At 42.7% G+C, this 26,786-nt stretch overlaps 1 protein-coding gene across 1 annotated transcript; it reads right to left on the bottom strand.

Annotated features, from left to right (window-relative positions):
• Nucleotides 1–21,719: 21,719 nt before the first annotated feature.
• On the bottom strand, nucleotides 21,720–23,418 carry LOC136457914 (transcription factor LRL2-like). Its single transcript, XM_066457927.1, has 4 exons — nucleotides 22,752–23,418; nucleotides 22,428–22,607; nucleotides 22,224–22,289; nucleotides 21,720–22,101 (listed from the first exon to the last, which is right to left on the bottom strand). The coding sequence occupies exons 1-4, from the start codon at nucleotides 23,271–23,273 to the stop codon at nucleotides 21,991–21,993; spliced, it is 879 nt and encodes a 292-aa protein (XP_066314024.1). The 5' UTR covers nucleotides 23,274–23,418; the 3' UTR covers nucleotides 21,720–21,990.
• Between the last annotated feature and the right edge of the window lie 3,368 nt (nucleotides 23,419–26,786).

Raw genomic sequence — 26,786 nt, 5'->3', positions numbered from 1 at the left:
AGCAACATATAACATATTTGATATTAAATGATCATTTGATATTGCAACTTTGCCCAATCCTTGAACTTTGCCCTTTGAATTATCACCAAATGTAATCCTTTCTTGACCATCTACTTCTTTATCTAGTGAGGTGAACATACAAGGATCACCGGTCATATGTTTAGTGCAACCACTATCAATAACCCAATGACTTCCACCGGTCTTGTAGTTCACCTACACACAAGAGATCAAGCTTGTTGTTTAGGGACCCAAACTTGATGGGGGCCCTTGACTTTCTCAACTAGTGACTTTACAACCCAAATTTGCTTAGGTTTATTCTTGTTGGGAGGACCTAAGAACATGACTTTCATTTTTCCACTAGAATCCTTTCTTAACATGTAGTGAGCATTGAAGGCAAAGGGTCTAGCATGCTTGGACAAGGGTTGTGGTGGTGGAGTTTGACACTCATGAGCAAAGTGACCTTCTTGTCCACACTCCAAACATCTCTTTGGCTTAGGCTTTGACTTGTGTTGTTGTTGATGTTGAGCTTGAGCTTTCTTCTCTTGATTTGACAAGTACCCAATACCACTTCTATCCATCTTCATCATGGTATTCATGAGTAGCTCACTTTGGAGATATTGGCCTCTTGTGAACTTGCTCAACCCGGTCTTGAGATGTTCCTTCTCCAACTTGAGCTTCTTATTTTCTTTTTTAAGTTCATCATGATTTTTCTCCATCTTAAGTCTCTTGTTCTCTTCTTTAAGCATCTCATTCTCAAGAGCTATATCATAGTCATTGTCAAGATTCTCTATCATAATTGTGTTGGTGGTTGATAGCTTTTCAAGATCTTTCTTGAGCTTTTCATTCCCATTCTTGAGCTTGACATAATCATCATAGTTGTTGGACTCAACCACTTTCTTGCCTTTGCTACTAGAACCTTGCTCAATGCTCTCAATAATTAAGTCATCACATGATGTAGCTATATCAATCTTAACAACATTGTTAGTAGCATCATGTGGCTCATTGGATAATAACTCATGAGAAAGAACAAGATTGTCATGATTAATCTTGAGATTGGTGTACTCTTCTTTTAGCAAATTATAACTAGTGATGAGCTCATTATGTATCACCTCAAGTTTATCATGTTTTTCTCTAAGCTCCTTTATAGAGGATTTGAGCTCCTTGAGTTTGGATGACACAATTTTATTTTCTTCTCTAAGTTCAACACTAGCTTTTTCGGCCATTTCATACTTTGCTAAGAGTGAGTCCTTCTCAAATTCTACCTTTTCATTTTTAGCTCTTGTCTTTGTAATAATTTTAGTATATTGATTTAGCAACTTGACAAGATCATCATAAGAAGGTGATTCAAATTCTTCATCACTATCACTATCATCATTGCTAGCATTATCATCACCACTACTATCACCATCATTTTGTACCTTTCATTCACCCTAAGCCATAAGGCATAGGTGTGTAGAAGATGATGGCGGAGGTGTTGATGAAGATAGTGAAGAATCAATCACAATAGCGGCCACCTTCTCCTTCTCATTTCCACTTTCATCATCGGATGAGCCACTTGATGATTCAATGTCTGTGAGCCAATCACCAACAATGTACGCCTTGCCATTCTTCTTCTTGTGAAATTCCTTCTTCTTGCCATCCTTCTTCTTGTATGGCTTGTTTTTCTTCTTCTCATCATCATCTTCATCACTTGAGTCATCTTTCTTGCCCTTGTACTTCTTCTTGTACTTGTCTTTCTTGGGTTTGGGGCATTGATGAGCTAGATGACCAAGTTCTCCACAATTATAGCAATCCATTTTTGGAGATGGGCTTCCTTCTACTGCTAGTGAAGAATTTCTTCTTCTTGCCATCAAACTTGACACTATTCTTGTTTAGCTTCTTGAGCATCTTGGTGGTTCTTCTCACCATGAGAGCAAGACTTTCATCATCACTTGAACTATCATGATCAACTCTTGCTTTGCCCCTCTTCTCTTGGCTAGCCTTGAACGCCAAATCTTTCTTCTTGGTGGAAGAAGAGCCATCTTGTGGAGTGATGTGCATGTACATCTCATGTGCATTGATCTTCCCCAAAATTTGAGTTGGTGTAGCGGTGGAAAGATCACCTTGATGAAACACCATCACAATATGCCCATATTTGTCAATGGGGAGGACACTCAAGATCTTTCTTACAACATCGGAGGGTTGCATTTGTGTGAGTTGAAGCCCATTGACTTCCTCTACAAGAACATTCAAGCGTGAATACATCTCATTTGCACTTTCTCTAGGAAGCATCTCAAATGAATTAAGCTTTTTTATAACAAGGTGGTAGCGTTCCTCACGCTCACTCTTGGTTCCCTCATGGAGCACACAAATGTCCGACCATAGTACATGAGCGTCTTTGTGGTTCCGCACATGGTTAAAGACATCCTTGCAAAGGCCTCTAAAGAGGGTGTTTTTTGCCTTTGCATTCCACTTCTCATAATTAACCTCATCGCCTTGAAGGTTGGCGGGATTCTTAGGTTTTGGGAAGCCTTGTGAGGCAGCTCTAAGAACTCTAACATCTAAAGCCTCTAAGTATGCTTCCATGCGAATTTTCTAATATGGAAAATCATCTCACTCAAAGATAGGAGGGGTCCATCCCCGTGGGACATCTTGCTCTAGGCGGTTAAGCCTAATTTAGGGAGCATGAGGCTCTGATACCAATTGAAAGGATCAAGATGCCCAAGAGAGGGCGGGGGTGAATTGTGCTAATTCTAAATTTTATGCAATAATTAAGTCCTACACTTATCCCACTTCACCCCTTGTGCCTAGAATGTGTTTCTATTGTTCTACTGCACAAAAGTTTTACACTCTAGATTCCAATTCTACTCTAGCATGGCAATTCTAGAAATGTAAAGACATGAAATGAATTGTTCAAATGTAAATGCTCAATGGAAAGAGAGAAAAAGGAACACGACAATGTTTTCCTGAGGTATCGGAGAGTCACCACTCTCCACTAGTCCTCGTTGTAGCACCCGCGCAAGGGTGTAGCTCTCCCTTAATCCGTGCAAGGATCAAGTGCTTTCTACGGGCTGATTCTTTGACACTCCATCATGGTGAATCGCCCTCAATCGCTCACAACATGACTTGGGTCATCCATAAGCTCCATCAGATGATCACTAAGCTCTCAATCACCACCAAGCCATCTAGGTGATGGCGATCACCAAGAGTAATAAGCACAAACTCTTACTTGACCAAGACAAGCCTAATGAGAAAGGTGGATGCATACTTGCTACTCTCTATTCACTAATGAGGTCCTTAATCTTGGATTCTTAAATCTCAATCACCTTACTAGGCTCTTGCTCTCTCTTGCACTCCAAAGGTGTTTCTTAGCTGAACAAATGGGCAAGAGACCTTCTATGGTCGAGTGGAGTAAGTATTTATACCCCCTCATTCAAAACATAACGTTTGGAGGCTGAGTCAGCACTCTACGGGATGACCGGACGCTCCGGTCAGTTATACCTTCCACTGTGTCAGAGAGAGTCGTTAAGCTCTGACCGAACTCTGACCAGCGTCTGGTCAGCACCAATTGGACACATCCGGTCAAGAAAAAACCATTCTCGAACCTCTCTGAAGTTGACCAAATGCAGGCACCCCAGCATCCGGTGCTCCTCCACTCAACGTCCGGTCAGTACCAGACGACTATAGTTGATCAAATGAACTGACCAGACTCACCCTCCAGCGTTCGGTCACAACTAGACCAGCGTCCGGTCAGTCATTTGACCCTCCATTCACTTCCAACTCAAAATCCTATGTGAATGAAGTTGACTCCAATTGATCTTAGGGCTATTCCTGAGCTACCTAGTGCTAGGTTTGACAAGTGTGCACCACACCTAATCCACTAGACTCACCTAGGTCAAGCTACTAGTCCATACCCCCCTTAATAGTACGACCAAAGAAAAAACAAAGTCCTACACTACTCCAAATGTCTTTCCAACACCAAATAACACTTAGAACTAGTCCGTCCTTAACCTTGTTGTCCATCCTTTGAAAACTGAAATGATTTCCATTGATAGGGGCTTGACAACCATGATTGCCCAATCAATTTCCATTACCATGACCTAACTCAAATTGCCTCTGCAAAACACACGTTAGTCATAGTAATCTCGTGTCATCATTAATCATCGAAACCCAACTAGGGGCCTAGATGCTTTCACATGATATAAAAATAAATATATGAACTCGACGATGAAGAAAATAGAGCGGAGTAGATAAACATTATGTTTGTTTGAAGTGATCACATTTTAAATATAAGTGACTTCCTTCCAGTTGGTTCTATATCACGTCACCAGCCCTGACTAGCCCAAACTCTATAGCGCAGAGTGGCCGGCACCCATATACATGTAAGAGAGAGAGAGAGAGATTTGCCAAGGAGCCACTGCTGACTGTCCCTAATGCAGAGCATGGCTCATGCACATGTAGGAGCGAAGTCGAGGTAAGGGCTGTTTCTAGGTGCCGCGAGTAAGAACGTGGCTGGTCGGCCAGTCGAGTGGAGAATATCTTAAAAAATTCGCATGGAGAACAAATGGAGATTATTGGAGACAATAATCATGGAGACATATTGGAGAAATAATAATATGAGAAAACATGGTGAAACTTGGAGAAAATTATATTAAATTTAGATATAGGAAGGGTACTTATCTTTAGCGAGAACGTCTGATCGGCGACGTAAGACGTTATCTGGTCGGGTTTGGAGCCCTTCGGTCTGTCATCATGGCGGCGGTCGTGGTCATCATAGCACAGTTCTATGCGGCGATCATTGTTGCAATGCGGCAGGCGGTCGGAGCGAGTAGTTCGGGTGTAAGGTCGAGATGGCGGACTAGAGGGGGGGTGAATAGTCCTTTCTAAAATTAATCACGTCGGCTAACCGAAACAAGTGCAGAATTAAAACTATCGGTCTAGCCAAGACTACACCCATCTATTTATGTTCTCTAGCACCTTTCAAAGATACTAATTAAGCAACAAAGGTGCTGGGCTAGCTAGAGCTCACCTAACCAATTTTAGAAGCAAGGTCATACAAACCTATGCCACTAGTACTTTAAGCAACAAGGGAGCTCCTACACATGCTAGTAAGCAAAAGCACAAAGCCACCTAAGCTCACTAGCAATGCTCAATAACAAGGCAACCAATGCCAAATTAGAGAGCGCAAATACTTAGCTACACAAACTAAGCAATGTGACTAACAAGGTTACACAAACCAAATTAGCCATGCAAGGGAGCTACTTCTATGCTACACAAGCAAAAAGGTAACTAGTGAACTACACAAGCTAACTAATTACAAGAGCAACTACACAAGCACAATGTAAATAAAAGTAATCACAAGCTTGTGTAAAAGAGATTGCAAACCAATGGGAAGAACAAGGTTGACACAGTGATTTTCTCCCGAGGTTCACGTGCTTGCCAACACGCTAGTGCCCGTTGTGTCGACCGCTCACTTGGTGGTTCGGCGGCTAATTGGCATCACCCACCAAGCCCGCACGTCGGGCGCCGCAAGAACCTACCCTGAAAGTGAGGGTAGCTCAATGACATGCTTTACTAGAGTTGCTCTTTGTGGCTCCTATGGGGCGAGCACAATGCCCCTCACAAAGCTCTTCTCCGGAGCACTGCACAAGCTTCTTACGGGCTTCAACGGAGACCACCACCAAGTCATCTAGGAAGTGACAACCTCCAAGAGTAACAAGCACCACCGGCTTGCAACTCGATCACCTAGTGCCACTCGATGCAACCTCATGATGCAAACGCACTAGAATCGCTCTCTCACACAATTGGATGATCACTATCAAGCATATGTGAGATGGAGGGCTCCCAAGTACTCACAAGCATGGACACAAAGTCCCCCGAGGTGCTCTTTGGAAGCCATGGCCGAGACCACCTTCTATTTATAGCCCCATGGTCTAAACTAGCCGTTACCCCTTCACTGGGCAAATTTTGGGATGACCAGACACGCAGCTCATTTGCACCGGACGCTACACCAGACGCATCGGTCGTGTATACCGGACATGTCCAGTCACCATACCGGACATGTCCGATAGCAGCCTGACCGCCACGTGTCCCATTCAAACTAGCCGTTGCCACCAACGGCTCTCTAACATGTTGATCAGACGTGCTGTTCAGAAATGACTGGACGCTGAGCCACAATGTCCGGTCGAGTTCAGCAAGTTCCTAGGGCCGACCGGACATGTCTGTTAGAAAATGACCGAACACTGAGCCTCAGCATCCGGTTGAGTCTAGTAAGCACCTAGGCCCGACCAGACACGTTCGGTCACTCCAGACCGAACGCTCCCATCATCCGGTCGACTGTTACACTGAACATCGACTTCATTGATTCACACTAGACGCGTCTAGTGTGGCGATCGGACGTGTCCGATCGCACTCTGCAGTTCAGTCCTGAGCCACATACCGGACGCGTCCGGTCGCCATACCGGACGCGTCCGGTCACTCTGTGACTAGCGCGACTAACTCTTTTTCATCACCAACTTCTTCTCCTTTACAAATATGCCAACACCACCAAATGTACACCACCATGTGTATGTGTGTTAGCTTTTCACAAACATTTTCCAAAGGATTAGCCACTTAACTTGCCACGCCACTCGATCCTAGCGACGATGCAAAGTTAGATCACTCGAGTGACACTAGATGACCGATATGTAAACAAGTTTGCCTCTCTTGATAGTATGGCCATCTATCCTAAACCCAGTCATAAACTTCTCTACACACCTATGACCGGTGAAATGAAATGCCTTAGATTATACCTTTGCCTTGCACATTCCATTCCATCTCCTCCAATGTCAATGCAACACATGCACCAACACAATCAACAATGATATGATCCACTTCATATCATCACGTGATCATATTGGTTCATCGATCTTGACTTTACTTGCTTTTCACCGTTGCCTTCGTCCATCGGCGCCAAGTCTTGCTTAAGCTTCACCGCCACGCGGTCCATCACTCCAAAGCCTCCAACTTATCCTTCATGCTTGCAACCGGTCCATCAAGCCAAGTCATGTCTTGATCTTCTCCACCTTGATCACATGACTCAATGTCATGTCTCATTTGCAATGAGCTCTTTCATCATCACATGTGTGAGCTTTGCAACATCTCCAAGCCATTTTTACCTCCATGGCATATGTTGCTCACACACATGTACCTGTGGACTAATCACCTATGTATCTCACAAAAACCCAATTAGTCCACCTAGGTTGTCACTCAATTACCAAAACCACACAAGGACCTTTCAATCTCCCCCTTTTTGGTAATTGATGACAACTCTACAAAGATATGGAAATTAAGCTCTTTTGGATTCATGTTGCTTGCCCAAGCAATTTTATCATGTGAAAATGATTTTGGACAAGTAACACAAACCCAAAATGGTAGTATTAGCTCTCCCTACATATATGCTAGAGTGTTTGGTTTGAAGCTCACACATATGCATAGATTGGAATCGTGGGAGAGTAATTACTACCAAATGATGCTAAGATATATAGAGTAAACCTTTGAAGTGTGATACCAATAGGAGTTGCACTTTTAAGTTTATCCTTAGCACCATGGTTAGCTAGATAACACTTGGAAAAATAAAATGCACTAGATACCTCATGAGATCAACATTAAAATCAAGGTACTAGCATTACTTGAAAAACATACCCAGTGTCTAGCTATCATCCTATGTATGCTAGTTTTCATTTCATCAATCAAATTCTACAACTAGCATACATCACACAAGCATGCATATTGAATTTAAGAACTTATGCAATGCAAGCAAGCACATGAATATGCACATATCAAATGCAACCAATCAAAGTTCATGAGCTTGCTCCCTCTACTTGTGTACTTCTCTTATCTAAGAATTTTGATCTATCTCTTTTCTCCAATGTTGCTCCCTCTTTGTCCATGTCTATGTCCAACCTCTATTTCTTTGATCTTTCAATCTTTCCCAAAGCTTATCTCTCCCCCTTGTTCAATCTCAATCTCAAAGCTTTCGTATCTTTGTACAATCTCTCCCCCTTTGTCATCAATTTCCATAAAAGGTGTGCTTATCATTGATGCAAAGGTTTACATTTGGGGTAGATGGTTGAGGCTTGAATCTTGCATTTTTAATGGACATCTTCATTATTGTTGGCTATCTTCATGATTGTTGGAATGATACCACTTGTAGATACCACTTGTAACTTGTACTACTTGTATCTTGTGTAGGGCTTCTTGAGATACCACACATAGAATCTTTGATCTTGATATCAATTTGTGTGACACCTCCCCCTATGTGATAGCATGGGTCATCCATTTGATACATTTGAGCTCTTGTAGGTGAGGGATGCATTCTTCATTTGATGATCACTTAAAATTGAGGATCACTTGTGGAACCATTGTCTTGCATGATTGATACCATGTGTAGATGTGATACCACTTGAAAGCATTTTTTAGTATGGAACCACTTGTTGGATTTGTCAATTTTGACCATTTCTTGAACATTTACTACCTTCATGAGTACCACTTATAGGATATCACTTGTGGGTTGATCTAGACTTTACTTGTGAATTCTTGATGAAATACTTGAGTCTAGATACCTCTTAGAACAAACAAACTATATATCCATTTACATTGTTGTCTTGTGCTTGTACTTTTATTACTATCATGAGCTTCTAATGTTGACTTGAACTAAATTGATTTGTCTAAGCTTCTAAGTCTGGTTTGAACCAATGACAAGCTTCTTCACACCTCTTGCAAGGGTTATCTTGCCAATGTTGTACTTGTCACTTGTTGGCAATCCAAATTAAATCAAGTACTTGGGTTTACTTAGCTCATGAACAAATTCATATACTAACCACTAGATCAATTAATCATTCAAGCAATAGTGGTAGGCTATGAATTTAAACATTTCATTTGTTATGCATGATCCTATAAAGTATGAACTATATGCACTAACCGCATACTAGTAAGGGACAAAATGATCATGCACATTACAATAATACCTTTACTATGTGGGAGTAGAGGATAGTCACATAGATTCTAATTCATTACTCCAATAGCAATGTGAAGTCTAATTATAAGCTTGGTGAAGACCAATAGATACCATTTTGAATTCCATTCTTCACCCATATGAAATAAATACCAATTATGATCAAGTGCATTTTCTTGTTGTGATTGGCTTGCTTTATCTTTTGATCTTTGCTTGCATGAGAGAACTATTTGGAATACCACTTGAAATATCATAACTAGCTCTTTTTTTTGTATTGCTTGTTTTTCTTGATCAATCCTTTTGATTGCTTCAACTAAGCATCTCAAATATTCCTCGGATCACCACTTCTCATGTTAGCCTTCCAAGTACCACACTTGGTTTACCTACACATAGGTGGTAAGCCTCTACACTAGGGAGAAGTGACCTCTTTCCAAAGAACCATTCTTGATACTCACTTGAAATAGCTTGATTGATTGATCCAAGTGATGGACTTAACTTGATGAGTAACATTGATTCCTTCTTTAAGTCCTTTCCTTTCTACTAAATGATCTCCAATCATATCTAGAACTTAAACTTTATCTTCAACTTGAGTACCAAAAGTGTGTAAAATACACTCCACAATTAAATGGCCTTGTACTCTTTGCTTGTCATGCTTCTAGATCATCTCAAAACCAAACTTAGATACCTCAATCACTTGTAAACATGTTTTCAACTTGAGGACCTTTCAATCAAAGTGACTCTAGATCAATCCAACATTTGTCACTTTTTTGACAGATTCTGTACCCTTCAAAGAAATAAGCATATTTCCCAAAGTACAAATCCAAATATCACGAAATTTGGTGGAGGTGTGCATTACTAAGTTATCTAGTAGCTGTAAAAATTTGAGATTCATTTGACTTTTAGATTGCTACCAGATTTCAATTCTTCCACTACTGCTATATGCTAAAAACTGCTGCACTATAGCTGACAAGAACCACTCCAAAACCGAAGCATTTCTTATCTAATTTTTATGAAATTTCTACAGCATCTCATACCATAAGTCTAGACCATGTACACCAATTTTCATGCTAATCCAATAAGTTTTGATCACTCAAATATGGCTAAGATCATAGCTCACTCAGATTTTCAATATATGACAGATTTCAATCACTTGAGCTATACTTCATCAAATATGAATCAAACTTGAAACTAACTCGTTTGAATACTTTTACAAGACATAAATCCATTCAATTCACTTACTAAATGTCATCTTATGAACTTATCCAACATAAATCAATCCAAACTTGACTAATAATCAATTATCCATTCAATCATCTCATAGCAAGCAACATTACATATCTATCTAATTCAATCAACTCATATACACTCAAATAAAATGATCAACAAAAGATATACCTTGGCTAGTTCATGATCATCCAACTAGCAAGCTTCAACTCAATTATTTGCAAACCATCAAATATATCCAATGAATCACCAACAACTTGAATCATAGCACTTGTATGTTGATAGCACTTGGACTTCACTCAATTTTCACTTGGCATTGGGTTTGGATGTGCACTAAGCTTCATAACTTGATTCAACATATGATGAACAATGTGAGGTCAATTGAATCAAATCTCCAATGCTGATGGTACCTACAAACAACCATCCACTTTTTGATGGTACCCAAACAATTTTGGGTCCTCTCAAGTTAGATGCAACATACTTAGGCATAGCCTTAGTATGAATAGCGGGATGTTTTGCAATAGCAATCATAGAGGTACCATTACCACCCTTTCTAAGCATGGAATTATTATTAATTGGAATAGGCTTATGGGTGTTACCTAGGGGATATGAATGTGCCATGTGTCTCCTTTCCCAGCATGAGTAGCACTTTCTCTTCATTTGAGCCTTCTCTTCCTTGCTCATGTGGTGCTTCTCATTGCCTTGCCTCTCATGAATTGCTTGAGCCTTCTTCTCAAGCTTGGTAGGACACTTAGAGGCAAAGTGTCCTATATTTCCACACTTGAAGCACTTGATGTGAGCATAATCTTTCTTCTCATCTTCATTCTTGCTCGTTATCTTGGCATCTTAAGTTTGCATTGGATGCCTTGCCTTTCCACCCCTTCTTGATTTCTTCTTCTTCGTCATCAAGTCACTACCATCTTCATAGTTGATCTTGATTTGCTCTTGGGGTGTCTTCTCTTGCTCAACTTGTGACTTTGATTGAGACTCTTCTAGTTGCTTCACTAATTGCTTGGTTGGGCACATTGAGGTAAGATGACCCCATGTGCGCCACTTGAAGCACTTCGTATGTTTGAGTCTCTCTTCTTCTTTTATCTTCTTGAGCTTCTCAATGTTAGGGCAACCATTTGCAAGGTGTCCCGCTTCATGACACCGGTAGCACATGGTATGAGAGAGCTTTCTTTGTTGTAGCTTCTTCATCTTTCTTTCTCTCTTTCTTTCACCCTTTGTCATCTTCTTCTTGAAGCCAAGACCACACTTGTCACCATAGTTTCTTTGAGTCTTCAACATGTGCTCAAAGGTGACTTCTGAGTTGTAGCACCTCTCTAACTTGTTGCTCAAATTCTTCACTTCATTTTTAAGCTCATTGTTCTCCTTCAAAAGGTTAGTCTCACAAGACAGAAGTAGAACAAGCATCTATATGTGAAGAGCATGGCATTTCTAATAAATCATCACAAGAGGTGGATACATGCTTCTTGCCAACATCACAAGGGTTAGCAACAATATGTGATTGATCAATTGACCCATGTGATGAGCTCTCATTATTTTTAAGTTTCTTTATAAACACTTTAATGAGAGAAGCATGTTGTTCTAATAATTCATCATGAGATGCAAGTAGTGTCTCATGATTCAATTTTAGCTCATCATGTGAAGATTTAAAAGCATCAAGTAATTTCTTATGTTCTTCACAAGAGTTCTTTAGAAATGAGTTTTCATTTTCCAAATTTAATGTTTTAGATTTCTCATTTTCTAAAGACATGGTCATGCTAGCAAGTCTACTAACAAGCTCATCATATGAATCAACATAATCAACTACATTAGCATTTGATACCTTGGTGTCACCTTGTGATATGAAACAATGTGGTGTAGTTGGAGAGCTTGTAGTAGCATCATCATCACGGCTTGAGCATGAGCCAACATCATCAAGATCACCACCAAGTGTGCTTGAGGTAGAATCTTCATGTGCAACACTTGTGGCATCATCATCAACCTTGTCAAGTGAACTTGTAGTGGATCGATCATCATCATCATCACTTGACCATGAGGTGGAGCAATCTTTCACAATCACCAAATTGTGATCATGCTCGACACACTCATGCGCCTCCTTCTTGGGCTCATCCTCCTTCTTAAATTTGCCATCATCCCATGTGAAGGAATCATCGAAGGTGCCCTTGATGGACTCCCATATCTCACGAGCGGTTCCCGTGATGTATACTTGTTTCATCAAATCAAAACTCAAAGCATCCATTAGAAAACAACAAACATGTGCATCAAGTTCATAGAGAACTCTTTGAGCTTTGGTAAGATTTCTATGATCCAATACATGGGTGAGGCCACTAGTGACAATCCACCAAAATTTAGGTCCCTTTGCACGAAAATGATCAAGCATATGTTTTTCCAAAGTGCAAAGTTTGTGCCATAAAAAATGTGTCTCACAAACATCTAGCCCATTAGATGCCATCCTCTTGGGTCGGTGAAGACCACAAATGAGAGACCTAGCTCTGATACCACTTGTAAGGTCGAGATGGCGGACTAGAGGGGGGGGGGTGAATAGTCCTTTCTAAAATTAATCGTGTTGGCTAACCGAAATAAGTGTAGAATTAAAACTATCGGTCTAGCCAAGACTACACCCCTCTATTTATGTTCTCTAGCACCTTCTAAAGATACTAATTAAGCAACAAAGGTGTCGGGCTAGCTAGAGCTCACCTAACCAATTTTAGAAGTAAGGTCACACAAACCTATGCCACTAGTACTTTAAGCAACAGGGAGCTCCTACACATGCTAGTAAGCAAAAGCACAAAGCCACCTAAGCTCACTAGCAATGCTCAATAACAAAGGCAACCAATGCCAAATTAGAGAGCGTAAATACTTAGCTACACAAACTAAGCAATATGACTAACAAGGTTACACAAACCAAATTAGCCACGCAAGGGAGCTACTTCTATGCTACACAAGCAAGAAGGTAACTAGTGAGCTACACAAGCTAACTAATTATAAGAGCAACTACACAAGCACAATGTATATAAAAGTAATCACAAGCTTGTGTAAAAGGGATTTCAAACCAACGGGAAGAACAAGGTTGACACGGTGATTTTCTCCCAAGGTTCACGTGCTTGCCAATACGCTAGTCTCCGTTGTGTCGACCGCTCACTTGATGGTTCGGTGACTAATTGGCATCACCCGCCAAGCCTGCATGTCGGGCACCACAAGAACCTACCCCGAAAGTGAGGGTAGCTCAATGACACGCTTTACTAGAGTTGCTCTTCGTGGCTCCCATGGGGCGAGCACAATGCCCCGCACAAGCTTCTTGCGGGCTTCAACGGAGACCACCACCAAGCCATCTAGGAGGTGGCAACCTCCAAGAGTAATAAGCACCATCGGCTTGCAACTCGATCACCTAGTGCCACTCGATGCAACATCACGATGCAAACGCACTAGAATCGCTCTCTCACACAATCGAATGATCACTATCAAGCATATGTGAGATGGAGTGCTCCCAAGCACTCACAAGGATGGACACAAAGTCCCTCGAGGTGCTCTCTACAAGCCATGGCCGAGACCACCTTCTATTTATAGCGCCATAGTCTGAACTAGCCGTTACCCCTTCACTAGGCAAATTTTGGGACGACCAGATGCGCAGGTCATTTGCACCGGACGCTGCACTGGATGCACCGATCGTGTATACTGGATGTGTCCGGTCGCCATACCAGACGCGTTCGGTAGCAGCCTGACCGCCATGTGTCCCATTCCAACTAGCCGTTGCCACCAATGGCTCTCTAACATGTCGATCGGACGCACTGTTTAGAAACGACCGGACGCTGAGCCGCAGCGTCTGGTCGAGTTCAGTAAGTTCCCAGGGCCAACCGGACGCGTCTGTTAGAAAATGACCGGACACTGAGCCTCAGCGTCCGGTCGAGTCCAGTAAGCACCTAGGCCCGATCGGATGCTCCCAGCGTCCGGTAGACTGTTACACTGAACGACTTCACTGATTCACACCGGATGCGTCCGGTGTGGCGACCGGATGCGTCCGGTCACACTCTACAGTTCGGTCCTGAGCCACATACTGGATGCATCTGGTCGCCATACCGGGTGCGTTGGGTCACTCTGTGACCAGCACGACTAACTCTTTTTCATTACTAACTTCTTATCCTTTGCAAATGTGCCAACACCACCAAGTGTACACCATCATGTGTATGTGTGTTAACTTTTCATAAACATTTTCCAAAGGATTAGCCACTCAACTTGCCACGCCACTCGATCCTAGCGACGATGCAAAGTTAGATCACTCGAGTGGCACTAGATGATCGATATACAAACAAGTTTGCCTCTCTTAATAGTACGGCCATCTATCCTAAACCCGGTCATAAACTTCTTTACACACCTATGACTGGTGAAATGAAATGCCTTAGGTTATACCTTTGCCTTGCGTACTCTATTCCATCTCCTCCAATGTCGATGCAACACATGCACCAACACAATCAACAATGATATGATCCACTTCATATCATCACGTGATCATATTGGTTCATCTATCTTGACTTCACTTGCTTTTCACCGTTGTCTTCGTCCATCGGCGCCAAGTCTTGCTTAAGCTTCACCGCCACACGGTCCATCGCTCTAAAGCCTCCAACTTGCCCTTCATGCTTGCAACCGGTCCATCAAGCTAAGTCATGTCTTGATCTTCTCCACCTTGATCACATGACTCAATGTCATGTCTCATTTGCAATGAGCTCTTTCATCATCACATGTGTGAGCTTTGCAACATCTCCAAGCCATTTTCACCTTTATGGCATATGTTGCTCACACACATGTACCTGTGGACTAATCACTTGTGTATCTCACAAAAACATAATTAGTCCACCTAGGTTGTCACTCAATTACCAAAACCACACAAGGACTTTTCACCGGGTGACGTCGTCCTTATGCCGCTGATCGGCCTTATGCAGATCAGATTCGCGGAGATCATTGACTAGTTTGAGAAACGATGTTGTATGTCGGAGTAGATGGGACGTGGCCGATTTGCAGCATATTGACAGTCGACGAGAACTGGTCGGTGATCGGGTCGACGAGAGGGTAGATGTCTCCAATCCGGTCGACAAATTTGTCCCTAAGGCATCCTAATGGATGGTGGTCGTATCCCCTGGAGTTTCCCGTTCGGCTTCTGATAGATCGGAATCGGAAGGTGGTCCGCGCCGAACTAGAGTGGTCAGAGCTGATTTCGTGAGGGAGAGACAGTTAGCGAGCTTCTGGCCGACCTAATCGATGGCGATCAGATCATCGTTGCCGACCTGCTTCCTCGAGTAGCGGGGCAGCAGGCGACGAGTTGTTGGTGAAGACGACCTCAGAGGCGGTTCCGGGATCGGATCTGCTGTTGCAGGCGTTGGTGTGGTCGGCGCAAAATTGATCTGCGCCGGCTTGAAGATCTCTCCGTCTCCATTAGCATTGATGAGCCAAGAGATCAATTCGACTGTAAAGATCTGGCCGGGCTCTAGAGAGGACGAAGAGCTTGAAAAGTGTACCATCTTGTTTGTCATGGAAACAGCATGCACACCCCTAACTAGCGCGTCAACTATCGATAGAATATCGTCGGCAGTCCTCCGAGGGATATCTCACGAAGGTAGATTGATCGGCAGAGGTGCGTGTAATCAAGAACAAGAAGACAACAGAGACACAAGAGTTAGACAGGTTCGGGCCATCAGCACGACATAATACCCTACTCCTTTGGTCTGTTGGTTTGTATTGGCTATCGTATGATATTACGTGTGTGATTGGATGTGGGATGGGGCATATCGACTTGGGGACCCCTGCCCCTCCTTATATACACTGGAGGGGTAGAGTTACAAGGAAAGTATTCTAGTCGGTTACATGATAAGTATTAGATTACAATATTTGTAGTATCCGATCAAATGTTCTAGATGTCTTGCAGTGTACGCCGAGCAGTGCCGTGCATCGCAAGTCTTGAATCTTGTGGGCTAGACCGTTCCTGACCGTACGATTCATGTCCCTTATTGTGGGTACCTGGGTTATACCCCACAGCGAGTAGTAGTGCTCCTCACGTCCTTGTCTAGTTTAATCCGGTTTTTAATGACAAGGGGTGCCTTGGTGGTATTAGTTTAAGGGTTGCGCTCAACAATCACATGGGACTGAAAGTGAAAATACAATACAATACTAGATGGTGTTGAAGAATCCTCGGATTTTATTCTTCTGGAATACTGTCTCAAAGAACTATTGCAATGCTCACATAGGTGCACATGATACACCCCATGTTTACTGATTCCTTCTGGATTCACACCATTGTCATATTAAGCATATAAACATCAAAAGCAAAAAAAAATCCTGAGAACTCATCTTATTATTAGCACACATCGCACCAATTTCCGAAACTGATGTTTCAAGATTCATAGCCATGATCATTCATGGTTTCACTAATATCTTGATCCTGATTTGTTTGACTTCTAAAATGTAGATCCCATTGTCAACAATTAAAGTAATGAAGTCACCACATGATCTGATTCTGATGGGACTTTGGTTCAGAAGCTTGTAGATCCTAGGACCACATTATAATTTCCCTTCATTTTTACGAGTGAATGAGTGATAGGACTGCTTGCATTATGTGCTTCAGTTAAGACACCGACCATTTGCGATCTCTCTCATTTCCTGACCATTATAATATAATTTTAGGGATTATAGTAGCATCTCACAACATTGTTTATCGTATCCTACTAATGGGATGTCAATGACAGTCAGTTTCCACATGTCAAGCATCTAATGATGTGATATCATGCAGTGTCATGTACACATTTTTTGTGGTAACATGTCCTAGAATACATCTCATATTTATCAGTTGCCATGAGTTCAACCACCGTCGTAACCAACGATCTCATATTCTAAAAGTGTTCAGCTTTGGCCGATGAAATGTCCGTCAGTCAGTTCCGAAGAAAAAAGAGGTGTTCCTCATCATTGTGCATCATCTTTTGTCCTCTGAATCACTCGCAAATTGCCATTCCAGTTGCATTACCAAGGTGTTTGATTCAGTGACTAAAATTTAGGAGGTATGTCGGGAGGATGTTGCATGGGGTATTCGGATACTAATAAAAAAACAAATTACATAATACGTCAGTACTCCACGAGACGATTTTTTAAGTCTAATTAATCCGTCATTAGCACATGTTTACTGTAGCAAAACATTGTCAAATCATGGACTAGTTAGGCTTAAAAGATTCGTCTGGTAAATTAGTCGCAAACTATACAATTATTTTCGTAATTAATCTATATTTAATACTCTATGCATGTGTCCAAACATTCGATGGGACATCGACTAAAATTTAGGAGGGGCAACCAAACACCTCCTGAATTGTTTGACTTGAGAAAAAACACAAGTTCCCGTGTCATGCATCTCCGATCATATATATGCCACACTATCAATGTTGCAACAGAAAATCACTAGTGGCAGAATACTGAATACATGGTCCTGTATATGATGCATGCCCCCGCACCCCAATTAAGGCATCTGACAGGCAGTCGTGGAGCATACTGCAGTAGTATTTTACAAGATCAGTTCGTGCAGATCAAGTAGAAGTCAATTAATCTAGATCTCTGCGTAGAAAGAATTATACTCCTCCCGTTCTAAATTGTAGGCTTTTCTAGATATATACAAATGGTTTGGCTGATGGTTTCTGTGGCCAATAAGCCGTCTAATGCTGTTTTGGTGCGAGAGAAAAACACTATACTATGGCTGATAAGCAGTTCAAGCGAACATGGTGTGATTTTACTATTTATATAGATACTAGGTAGCATGCCCGTACGTTGCTATGGGATAGCTAACATTTCGTACTAAAAACACACGGATCGACGATAAGATAACAATGCTGTAAAAATTAAATACCAACATTAAAGTGACAGTTAATCCAAAAAGCATAGTTTATGAAATTAACAGTCATAGAGTGCGCGGCGTCACATGCTTCCAAACTCTACTTTATAGAACTTTTCGTGATGCGCCTAAGATAATGTTTTATATCGGCAGGAAGAAATCTCTGATATTCATTTTTTTCTACGCCAATAAATCTACGAATAAGTTCCGCCGTATCTCCATACCATCATGTACACATGCTCGAATATATATGCTAATATTAGTGCCTGTCGATATGTCGACAAACATTGCTCAATCCACAGTATTAGTGCCTGTTGATATGTGGAAGGGGCGCGCCCTCGCGTGCCGCATCAGGCGCTTGTAAGGGGTATATGGATTGTCTGGTTTAAGCAAGTTTGTCCCCGAGTAATGCGCCATCGCGCGTATAAATTTTTAAGCAGAGTTTTGTTAATGTTACGGTCTAATGTCATAAACAAATGAGAAAACCAACATTCAGAGACAACAAAAAAACACTCGGTCCTCATGGTCTCTAATAGCCATGTACTACTTTGACGCACTTTACTCTGATCCCGTTGAATCTTACATTTCTAAGCGGCGAAGAGCTTTACTGTCAGGTAGAGCTTCTTGAATCAGTGGCTGTTGCAGTGATTTGTCATGGCACAAGGCTTTGAGCTTGTCTGCCATCACGGCACAGTTTGTCTCTAGGATAAAACGGCAGTGAGGCCAGCAAGCTGCTAGAATGATTCCTTGAAGCCTTGAAGGCAAACCGCCGCCTTTTGAGGTTCCGGCAATGGATAAGAAACTGCCATGAAGTTAGCTTCCGTTGGCCCTTCCAGTGCAGGTCTTGCATCATGTTTCTTTGGTTTTAGCAGGGTACTGTGCTAACGATATAAGAGCATCAGATTCTTCCCTTCGCAATTGCAGTCCACCTTCTGTCATTGTTGTCGGATAAGAAGCAGAGAATCCATATATCGGGTCAGGAACATGACTGAGTTTTTAATGCATGACTTCACATTAGCTTTTACAATATCGTACTAAGGAACCATGCCTCCGAATCAAGCGTAGTGAACATTTAGAGGTTGCCAGATTTCATAAACCTCATAGGACATAGTAGGTGATAAGTTCATAATTAAAAGTTGCCCAATGTATTATTCACAAATTTTAGAAGCTGCAATGGTCGATACATAATAAAATGTACCACTCTATGTTTTTGGATCTACGACGACTTTGTGTAGTTCACAATAATTAGGAACAAATAAAGGAGAAAAGGAAGCTTGGAAAATGTGAGCACGACATCATATCCAACTAAGATTTGAGATACCTTTTCCTGCAAGCAAGGCACACATCAACAACATCCCCAAAGCTAAGCATCAGTTCGAAATATGCCCAATCCTCCATGCCACTGGAAGTAACTTCTAAGCACCTGAAAGATTAATCTTGTATCAGACTATTAGTAGGCAACAACTACAGAGCAGTAAATATATGTGAGCATAGCACACAAATCAAAACACAATTTATATGAAAGGATCAATTATTAAAAGGAGAAAACCTTAAGACGGCATGCCTGAAACCCAATAGACGAGGAAAGCAGCCCAAAAAACATATTGTAGTGGTTGCTGATGAATCCTAAACTCATCCCAATCTACTTCACTTCAATGGCGGTGTGCCAAAATTGGATTACAAGCACTAATTGTAGAAATAAGAATGTGTTGACATTGGACAACATCGGCGAACTCATCAACGACAAGTACAACACACAAGCAGGAGCAGCGCGCACTGATTGTTTGAGGTTTCAACGTTAAGACGGCAGTGGGAAAAAAAACTGCAGTGATTACCTCGCAGCGGGAGAGCTCGGCCATCTAGCCTGCCATTTTGTATCACACCGAAAGATCCAACCTGAAGCCACCCTATCAAAAATTCACATAAGTTGAAAGACGATTATTGAGTAAAAGATCGGTACAGGTGAGTCATTACATGAGCAAGGGACTATAGATGAGAACTAAACAAAACCTAACAAATCACATGGTCACAAGCACCAGTGCTCCACCACGCCAGATCGACAGTCTATCGGATCCTGCTGAGGAAGAAGAAAGGATCCCACTAGACACAGAGATTCGACACCCTTCTCCGTGGGCGACCATGGATCTGGCTCACCCTACATGGATTCGACCCTCGCTTGTTAAATCCGAGCCAAAGGGGAGGGGAGGAGAGGGAAGGGGCCGTGATGACTGCTGACCTGCCGTTGCCGTAGGTGGATCTGCCGAGACGCAAACTCGAGGAAGAGCAGGGGGCTGGGTGGCTGCCGTAGCCGCCGGTGTATGCCGCCATGGCTCCGACCGACATGAGGAAGAATAGAGGCGGCCTGGAAGGTGCCCTTGCCCCGCCTGGTGGCCGACGCCCTCGCCCTGGTGGCCTGCCTCGCTCGCGTTGGCCTTGTTGGCCTTCTCGGAGCTCCCGCCAATGGCAAGCGCCTACGGCAAGTGGTGGCCCGTGGGATCCAGCGGGTCGCACGGTGGGTGGGGGCGGTGATTATGGTTTTCCGTTTTTAGGGCGACTTGTGCGTGGACGGGAGGCGGGGATCGCAGGGGGAGGGGCGGACCGATGGAGCAACGATTGTCGCATGAAACGATGGTCTTACTTTCTTTCTTTTTAGTTGTAGGAGATATACACTATGTATCTAAAAAACACTCTCTCTGTTCCAAACTATGTATCTACATAGATATATGCACTATGTATCTAAAAAACAATCTCTCTGTTCTAAATTATGTATTTACAAAAATTAGAACGGTTTACAATTTAGACCAGAGGGATATTAGTGTCTCGTAAAACGAAATGCCATGGGGCGTGGCCAAGTGGTAAGGCATCGGTATTTTCTATTGTCATGCATACACGCTTCTTTACGGTAAAAAAAATGCATACACGCTTCTTCCTCCATCCAACCGCCCAAATGATAAAATAGAGGATTCACGAAGCTTCCCGATCTCGTCAACTGGGATTTAGGATGACTTTCACTAAGAATTACCCGCACACGATCATGAGCGGAAAATTGATCTAGTTACTATTATTATTTCATTTATACAGTGCCTAGAGTTGTTCTATTTCACCTTCATTTTTAAACCTGAAAGTGTAATTCATTCATCTGGAACAGCAATGCAAGGAAAATGCAGATTATATGGTAAGTAAAAGAGAAGTGTTGTTAAGACGACTATTTGACGATGTGTCGCACAAGTTCTTCACAACACATATCTGACAGTCTTGGTTTAAGGTTTAGTGATTGGATTGTTGCTGTTTTACTCAGTCCAAAAAAGAATGAGGTTTTAGGTTTTAAGTTAGTCAAACTTTGTTAAGTTTGATCAAATTTGTAGAAAATAGTATCATCAACATTTATGTCTCCAAATAAATTTATTATGAAAATATATTTCATAATTAATCCAATAACAGGGTATCAAATTAGTACCTTACTATATAGATTTGATCAAACCTAATATCGTTTCTCTTTGAAAAATGAGAATCATATTTTTTCGGATAGAGGGAGTAACTTACAAACTTTGCCATGATTATAACTTTTAGCTTACTGTTAATAATTTGGCCACGAAATGGGAGACAAATATGTATGTACACTTTCGCTAATCAAGTGGTCGAATATATTCAGATAACGTAACTGTGATACAAAACAAGATGTGATTATCTTGAAAAAAGGATTGAGAAAAAAAAGGATCGACCATACTAGTATACGACTGAATTCGCCGCTAAATTAACTTCAGGTAATAACTTAACCGTCACTCTCTTCAGAAGTTGTCCTGTACTACTTTGTTTGCTGGCCTGTTCTTCGCCAGCCATACACCACTCGCATAGATAGATCTCCTAATTAACACATCTTTACCATCTTATTAGGCTTCTAGAGAAACTAAAACGAAGGTCATTATTTAGGGTACTGCTGGGATGACAGGATGGCATCCAAGGCGTCCTTCACTTGAGAGAGCTCTGGTGCCTTGCCTCCTTGTGCGGGCCAGAACTCATCGGCAGCCAACACCTGCATGCAGCATGCATCCATCCATCAGATAGAGCTCGATACCATCCCATGCAGAAGGTAGCCAAAAGCACAGATCAGGCTACAGGCTAACTTGAAACATTGTATCGTCATCATCACGATACCTTCACTTGCAGCTGGAGAAACTTGACATAGGTGATCGCCTTCTCTAGCATGGTGACCAAGTCCACCTACACAAGAGCCATTTCCATCCAAATTATTAACAGATAGGAACCAGTGAACTAAGATAGATACTGACTAATACAGCAGCTTAACGGAAACGTGCACAATATGTAGCGCGAGTGTATATATATGGATTATTATCGTACCTTGGTGCCGTTGGGCACAAGATCTTGCAGGACCTTGAGCTTCTCGGCAATCTTCTCTCTTCGAACCTTTGCAGCTACGCTTTGAGGGTCCTTGGTAGAAGCAGGAGCAGCCTTGGCCTTGCTCTTCCTGGCCCCGCCACCACACTGCTTCTTCGCTGCTGCAGCTTGCACCTCACCATCCTGCTTCAAATCAATATCATGTTACTATTCGCTTGAATCCAGTGTCCAGTCATGACTAATTTTGATGTCATCCTTATGTATAACCATGCATGAATTAGCCTTGATTTTTGGAGATGAGTTAATGTTGATTAGATAATTAATTACCCGGCGTGCACGCTTGTGAGGCGCCTTGGCTGGCAGCTGAACGGTGCCCGGCTCCTGGATGTATAAGCCAGCATCATCAGGCGAGCTGCTTGGGCTGACGACGAGTCCAAAGTTGCAGCCGGATCCGTGCTGCTGCTGTGCCGGATGCTCGACCATGCCAGCGGCCGGGTCCATCCAGAGCGCGCACCCGTCTTCGCCATAGGCCAGGTGATGCTGTCCGCCGCAGCCGGCCTGCTCGAAGCTGAGCACCGACGAGCTTGAGCTGGATGTGGCGCCCGAGCCACCGTAAGCAGCCCAGCTGCTGTAGTAATCAGCCAAGGCACCGTCGCACCCGCCCTTGAAGTTGTCGTCGTCGAAGGCGAGCTGCAGGGAGAGGGTCGCCGCAGCAGAGCCGCCGTCGGCCTCATCACCGTCCACGACGACGCCGTGGTAGCCGAATAGCTCGGGGGACATGGAGGAAGGTTCATCCTCGTACATCATTGGCCGGAGCAAAGCACTGCGCTTGCTTGCCGCCTGAGCCATCTAATTAATCCCTCGATGGACTGAGTTGAGCTAGCTATCCCTAGCTTCGTGTCGCTGAGCGTGAGAGTGGTGTGATGGTGTTTAGGAGATGGAGAAGGAGTAAACAGCTAGGGTTTTCGTTCTTGGTAGCTTAGCGTGGGATGCCTAGCTCGATCTGGCTATGCATGCGTGTAGGCCGGCAGCCACTTATATAGAGAGGGTTCTGAAGAAGAAGCTAGCATAGGTAGCTAGCAGGTGTTACTAGCCTCTGGGGCTTAAGACAGCAAGTTGGTCTAATCCTCTAACCAGCGAGGTCTTGAGCTGGCATACACGGTGAAATGAACACTGCTATGTTAGCTAAGAAGAGGACAGCCATGGATGGCATGACGCATGCATGCTGCTACTTAGGGTTACAGACATATACTTGCATAATTATCTGTTCAGTTCAGCTTATTAAGGCAAGCAGCAGTAATTAGTGACACAGGCAGCTTGAGAGCCGCCGTGACACACGGGTGTCCCATGTTGTAGTGAAGAGAGAGCCACTAATTTACACACGTACTCCTCCACACATGGATCCTCTTCACGTGGCATTCAAGGCCACTTCGTGCTTGTGTGCATTGTTACACTAAAACAAAAGGTAGAAGGACATCAAAGCTGGCTAAGCTAGGTGATGGCAAGCTATTTTTTAAAGCTGGACGCCAGGTCGCCAGTGCACACACGAAGTATTAACAGCTAGCGAGCAATCTCGGCTTCCGTCCCCATACATAATATCCAAGCCCAAGTGCAGTATAGAAGAAATAAAGATCGATACATATGCATGCATAGAGGAAAAACTTCATTATCATGCATGCAAAGACTACCAAGTTTATAAAAGAAAATATATTGACATCTACGATCTCGAATGAACCCATGTCAAAATATATTTCATAGTGTATCTAATAAATATAGTTTGATGTAGTAGATGTTTGTGCATCTTTGTATAAACTGGATTAAAGTTAGAGAAGTTTGACTTAGAACAAAGCTAAAATGACTTATAATTTGGAATGGATATGGACTAGCATATGCTGGTGTGAAAATGGCTGCAAAATGGTGTCATATACTCCTGTACCTCCTATATGTAATAGGTAGCCACCAAAGAGATGGCCTTCCTGTGACATTAGGGTACCAATCTGGTTATCCGGCTTCCTGAAAGACAAAATGTGCTCAAATGGTCAATTCTGAGTTCCAAACAGTTTAAATATGGTTGGAGAAAGATAGGCATCAAATGTGCAATTAACCATGAAGTACACATACTCATCATTCTTCTGCACTGTAACCTATAGAAGAAAATATTGTTAATGGATAATCGGTACAATTACCGACTTGCATCCAGCTAAACACGAGCACTAGTGGTACACTGGACGGCTATACATTACCTAAGTTAGTTAGCTGTACATACCTTAAAATAATATAAGCTGTACTGCTACGTACAGGGAAGATAACCTTCATGCACGGGCATCCTAACAAGGCAGGTCAGCCATGGTATCTGCTCCAAGCTTCGACGTGCCCTCACGTTTCATCGGGAAGCTATGTACCACTGAAAATTAACCAAAGCTTGATTGTCCTTGCAAGAGTGGCCTTTCTAAGCTTCACATGGCCTTGCTAGCAGAGCCCAACACTGCTGAAATATTTATGTTGAGCGCATGTGTCACACTTGCTGCGAAAACGCTTAAACTATATGTCCTCCGGCCTCCGGAGTCAGCTTCAGCCTCAGCAGCCGTGAGAAACCTGGACCTGCAATCTCCCAGAGAGAAGAACAGACAAACGGACGTGCGACGCAGTCGTGCAGCACGTAGAGATTCCACCCCACCAACCTACTCGACTCCGTGCATCCTGCAATACAAAACTGGAAAATCAGTTATATAAAGTATCACAATTCACAAGTAGAATGTACCAGTATTATACAGCATCAAGACAGTCTCTGAAGACCAGAGCTGACGTACTCGTCAGCTTCGAGTAAACAACAGCTAGTGCATGCCTGGACTATATATTCCCTGTTGATCAGATGCTTTGGGGATAACTTCTCAACAAACTGGATATATTTGGATATCATTAACTCTAAGCATGGTTTTGTGCCTTGGTTGAGTTGGGTTGCTCCAATATAATGGCTGTACAACTATGTGTTATGATACAAGTGCGTTGTGCTGACACAGCACACTCAACCACCCACCGGCATCCTCTACTCCTCTGGTTTCAGCTGACCAGAATCAGGTGTCTGACAGCACAGCAATAGCAATTCAGTCATTCAGTGATGTTGATAAGAGCAACAGATGTCAACCAGCCAGGGCATCCCATATGGTCAGACCTCTTGAAAATAAAGGATATCTACCTATAGGGTAGGAACATAATAACTAGAGAAGGTAAGAAAACACTCTTCTGGAAAGATACTTGGCTTCATGATAAGCCCCTCTGTCTCATATTCCCAGACCTGTTTAAGATCTGTGAACAACCAGATGTGACTGTACATCATATGAAACTAGAACCACAAATGATAACTTTCACTAGGTAGCTGGTTGATGATTTGAGGCAGGGATGGGACAAGATACTAAGAGATGCAGCTAATTTTCAACTGGTAGCTGAAAAGGACTTGATCCAATGGAAATTTGGCAACAATGGGCATTTTAGTGTTAAATCTGTCTACAAAGCCTTAACTGTTAGTGATGCTGACCCATAGCACATGAAAATTTGGAAAGGGAAGATCCCTGCCAAAATCAAAATATTCCTATGGTTAATTATGAATAATGCAATTCTTACAAAGGACAACATGATTAAAAGAAGATGGTTGGAAGCCCCACTTGCTATTGAAACTGTTCCTCATCTTCTTTTTCAATGCAGTATTGCAAAAGCTGTTTGGGCCTCATTGCCCATTGTGTTGGTGCTAATAACGCTCCTAGATCAATTGAACAATGTTGGACGTGGTGTGAGAATTGGCACCGGCTGGTAAACAGTTCTATACCCTGGGTATTGCAGCTATCTGCTGGGCAATTTGGAAAATGCGCAACACTGTGTTTTGAAGGCAAATCTGTGACAAATCCTGTTACAATTGTGTGCTTCGCCTGTTCGCTCATGAGTTACTGGGTAGGTTCCTGGAGAATGACAAGGAAGCTCTGGTGGCGGGTGTCAAGCTGATGAACAAGAAGACGGCGAAAAAAGGGCAGTACTTGCTGAAGGATGATAAGGGGGACAGTCAGGAGGACTGAGAAGGGCTTTTCTGATGCCTGTTTCGCTGGAAGGCTTTGCCGAAGTTCGTCTGGGGTGTTTGTGCTAGTTCTTCAGCAAAACTGTAATTTCGTTGGTTGACTCATGGTAGTCGTTGCTTTGTCGCTGTTACTTTTGTGGTCTCGATGCTGTTCTCTGTAGATCGTCTGAACCAGGCGAGTGTCGTTTTGTACGGGTACCTTTTGTAAACTCTCTTATCGCTCCCTTCTTCTGTCTGAAATACTCTTTAATGCTGTATTTCCCTTGCAATCAATGGAAATGGAGAGATCCTCCTCC

This window comes from Miscanthus floridulus, chromosome 6, assembly GCF_019320115.1.
Source record: "Miscanthus floridulus cultivar M001 chromosome 6, ASM1932011v1, whole genome shotgun sequence".
Taxonomy (NCBI): Eukaryota; Viridiplantae; Streptophyta; class Magnoliopsida; order Poales; family Poaceae; genus Miscanthus; species Miscanthus floridulus.
This window is presented reverse-complemented; position numbering and strand designations above follow the sequence as displayed.

Excerpts from the sequence above, each read along its gene's own strand:
- LOC136457914 (XM_066457927.1), bottom strand. The coding sequence starts at position 23,273 with ATGGCTCAGGCGGCAAGCAAGCGCAGTGCTTTGCTCCGGCCAATGATG. Across the intron at positions 22,608-22,751 it reads CTCACAAGCGTGCACGCCGG|GATGGTGAGGTGCAAGCTGC; the intron begins GTAATTAATTAT and ends GATTTGAAGCAG. Across the intron at positions 22,102-22,223 it reads TTCTCCAGCTGCAAGTGAAG|GTGTTGGCTGCCGATGAGTT; the intron begins GTATCGTGATGA and ends TGCTGCATGCAG.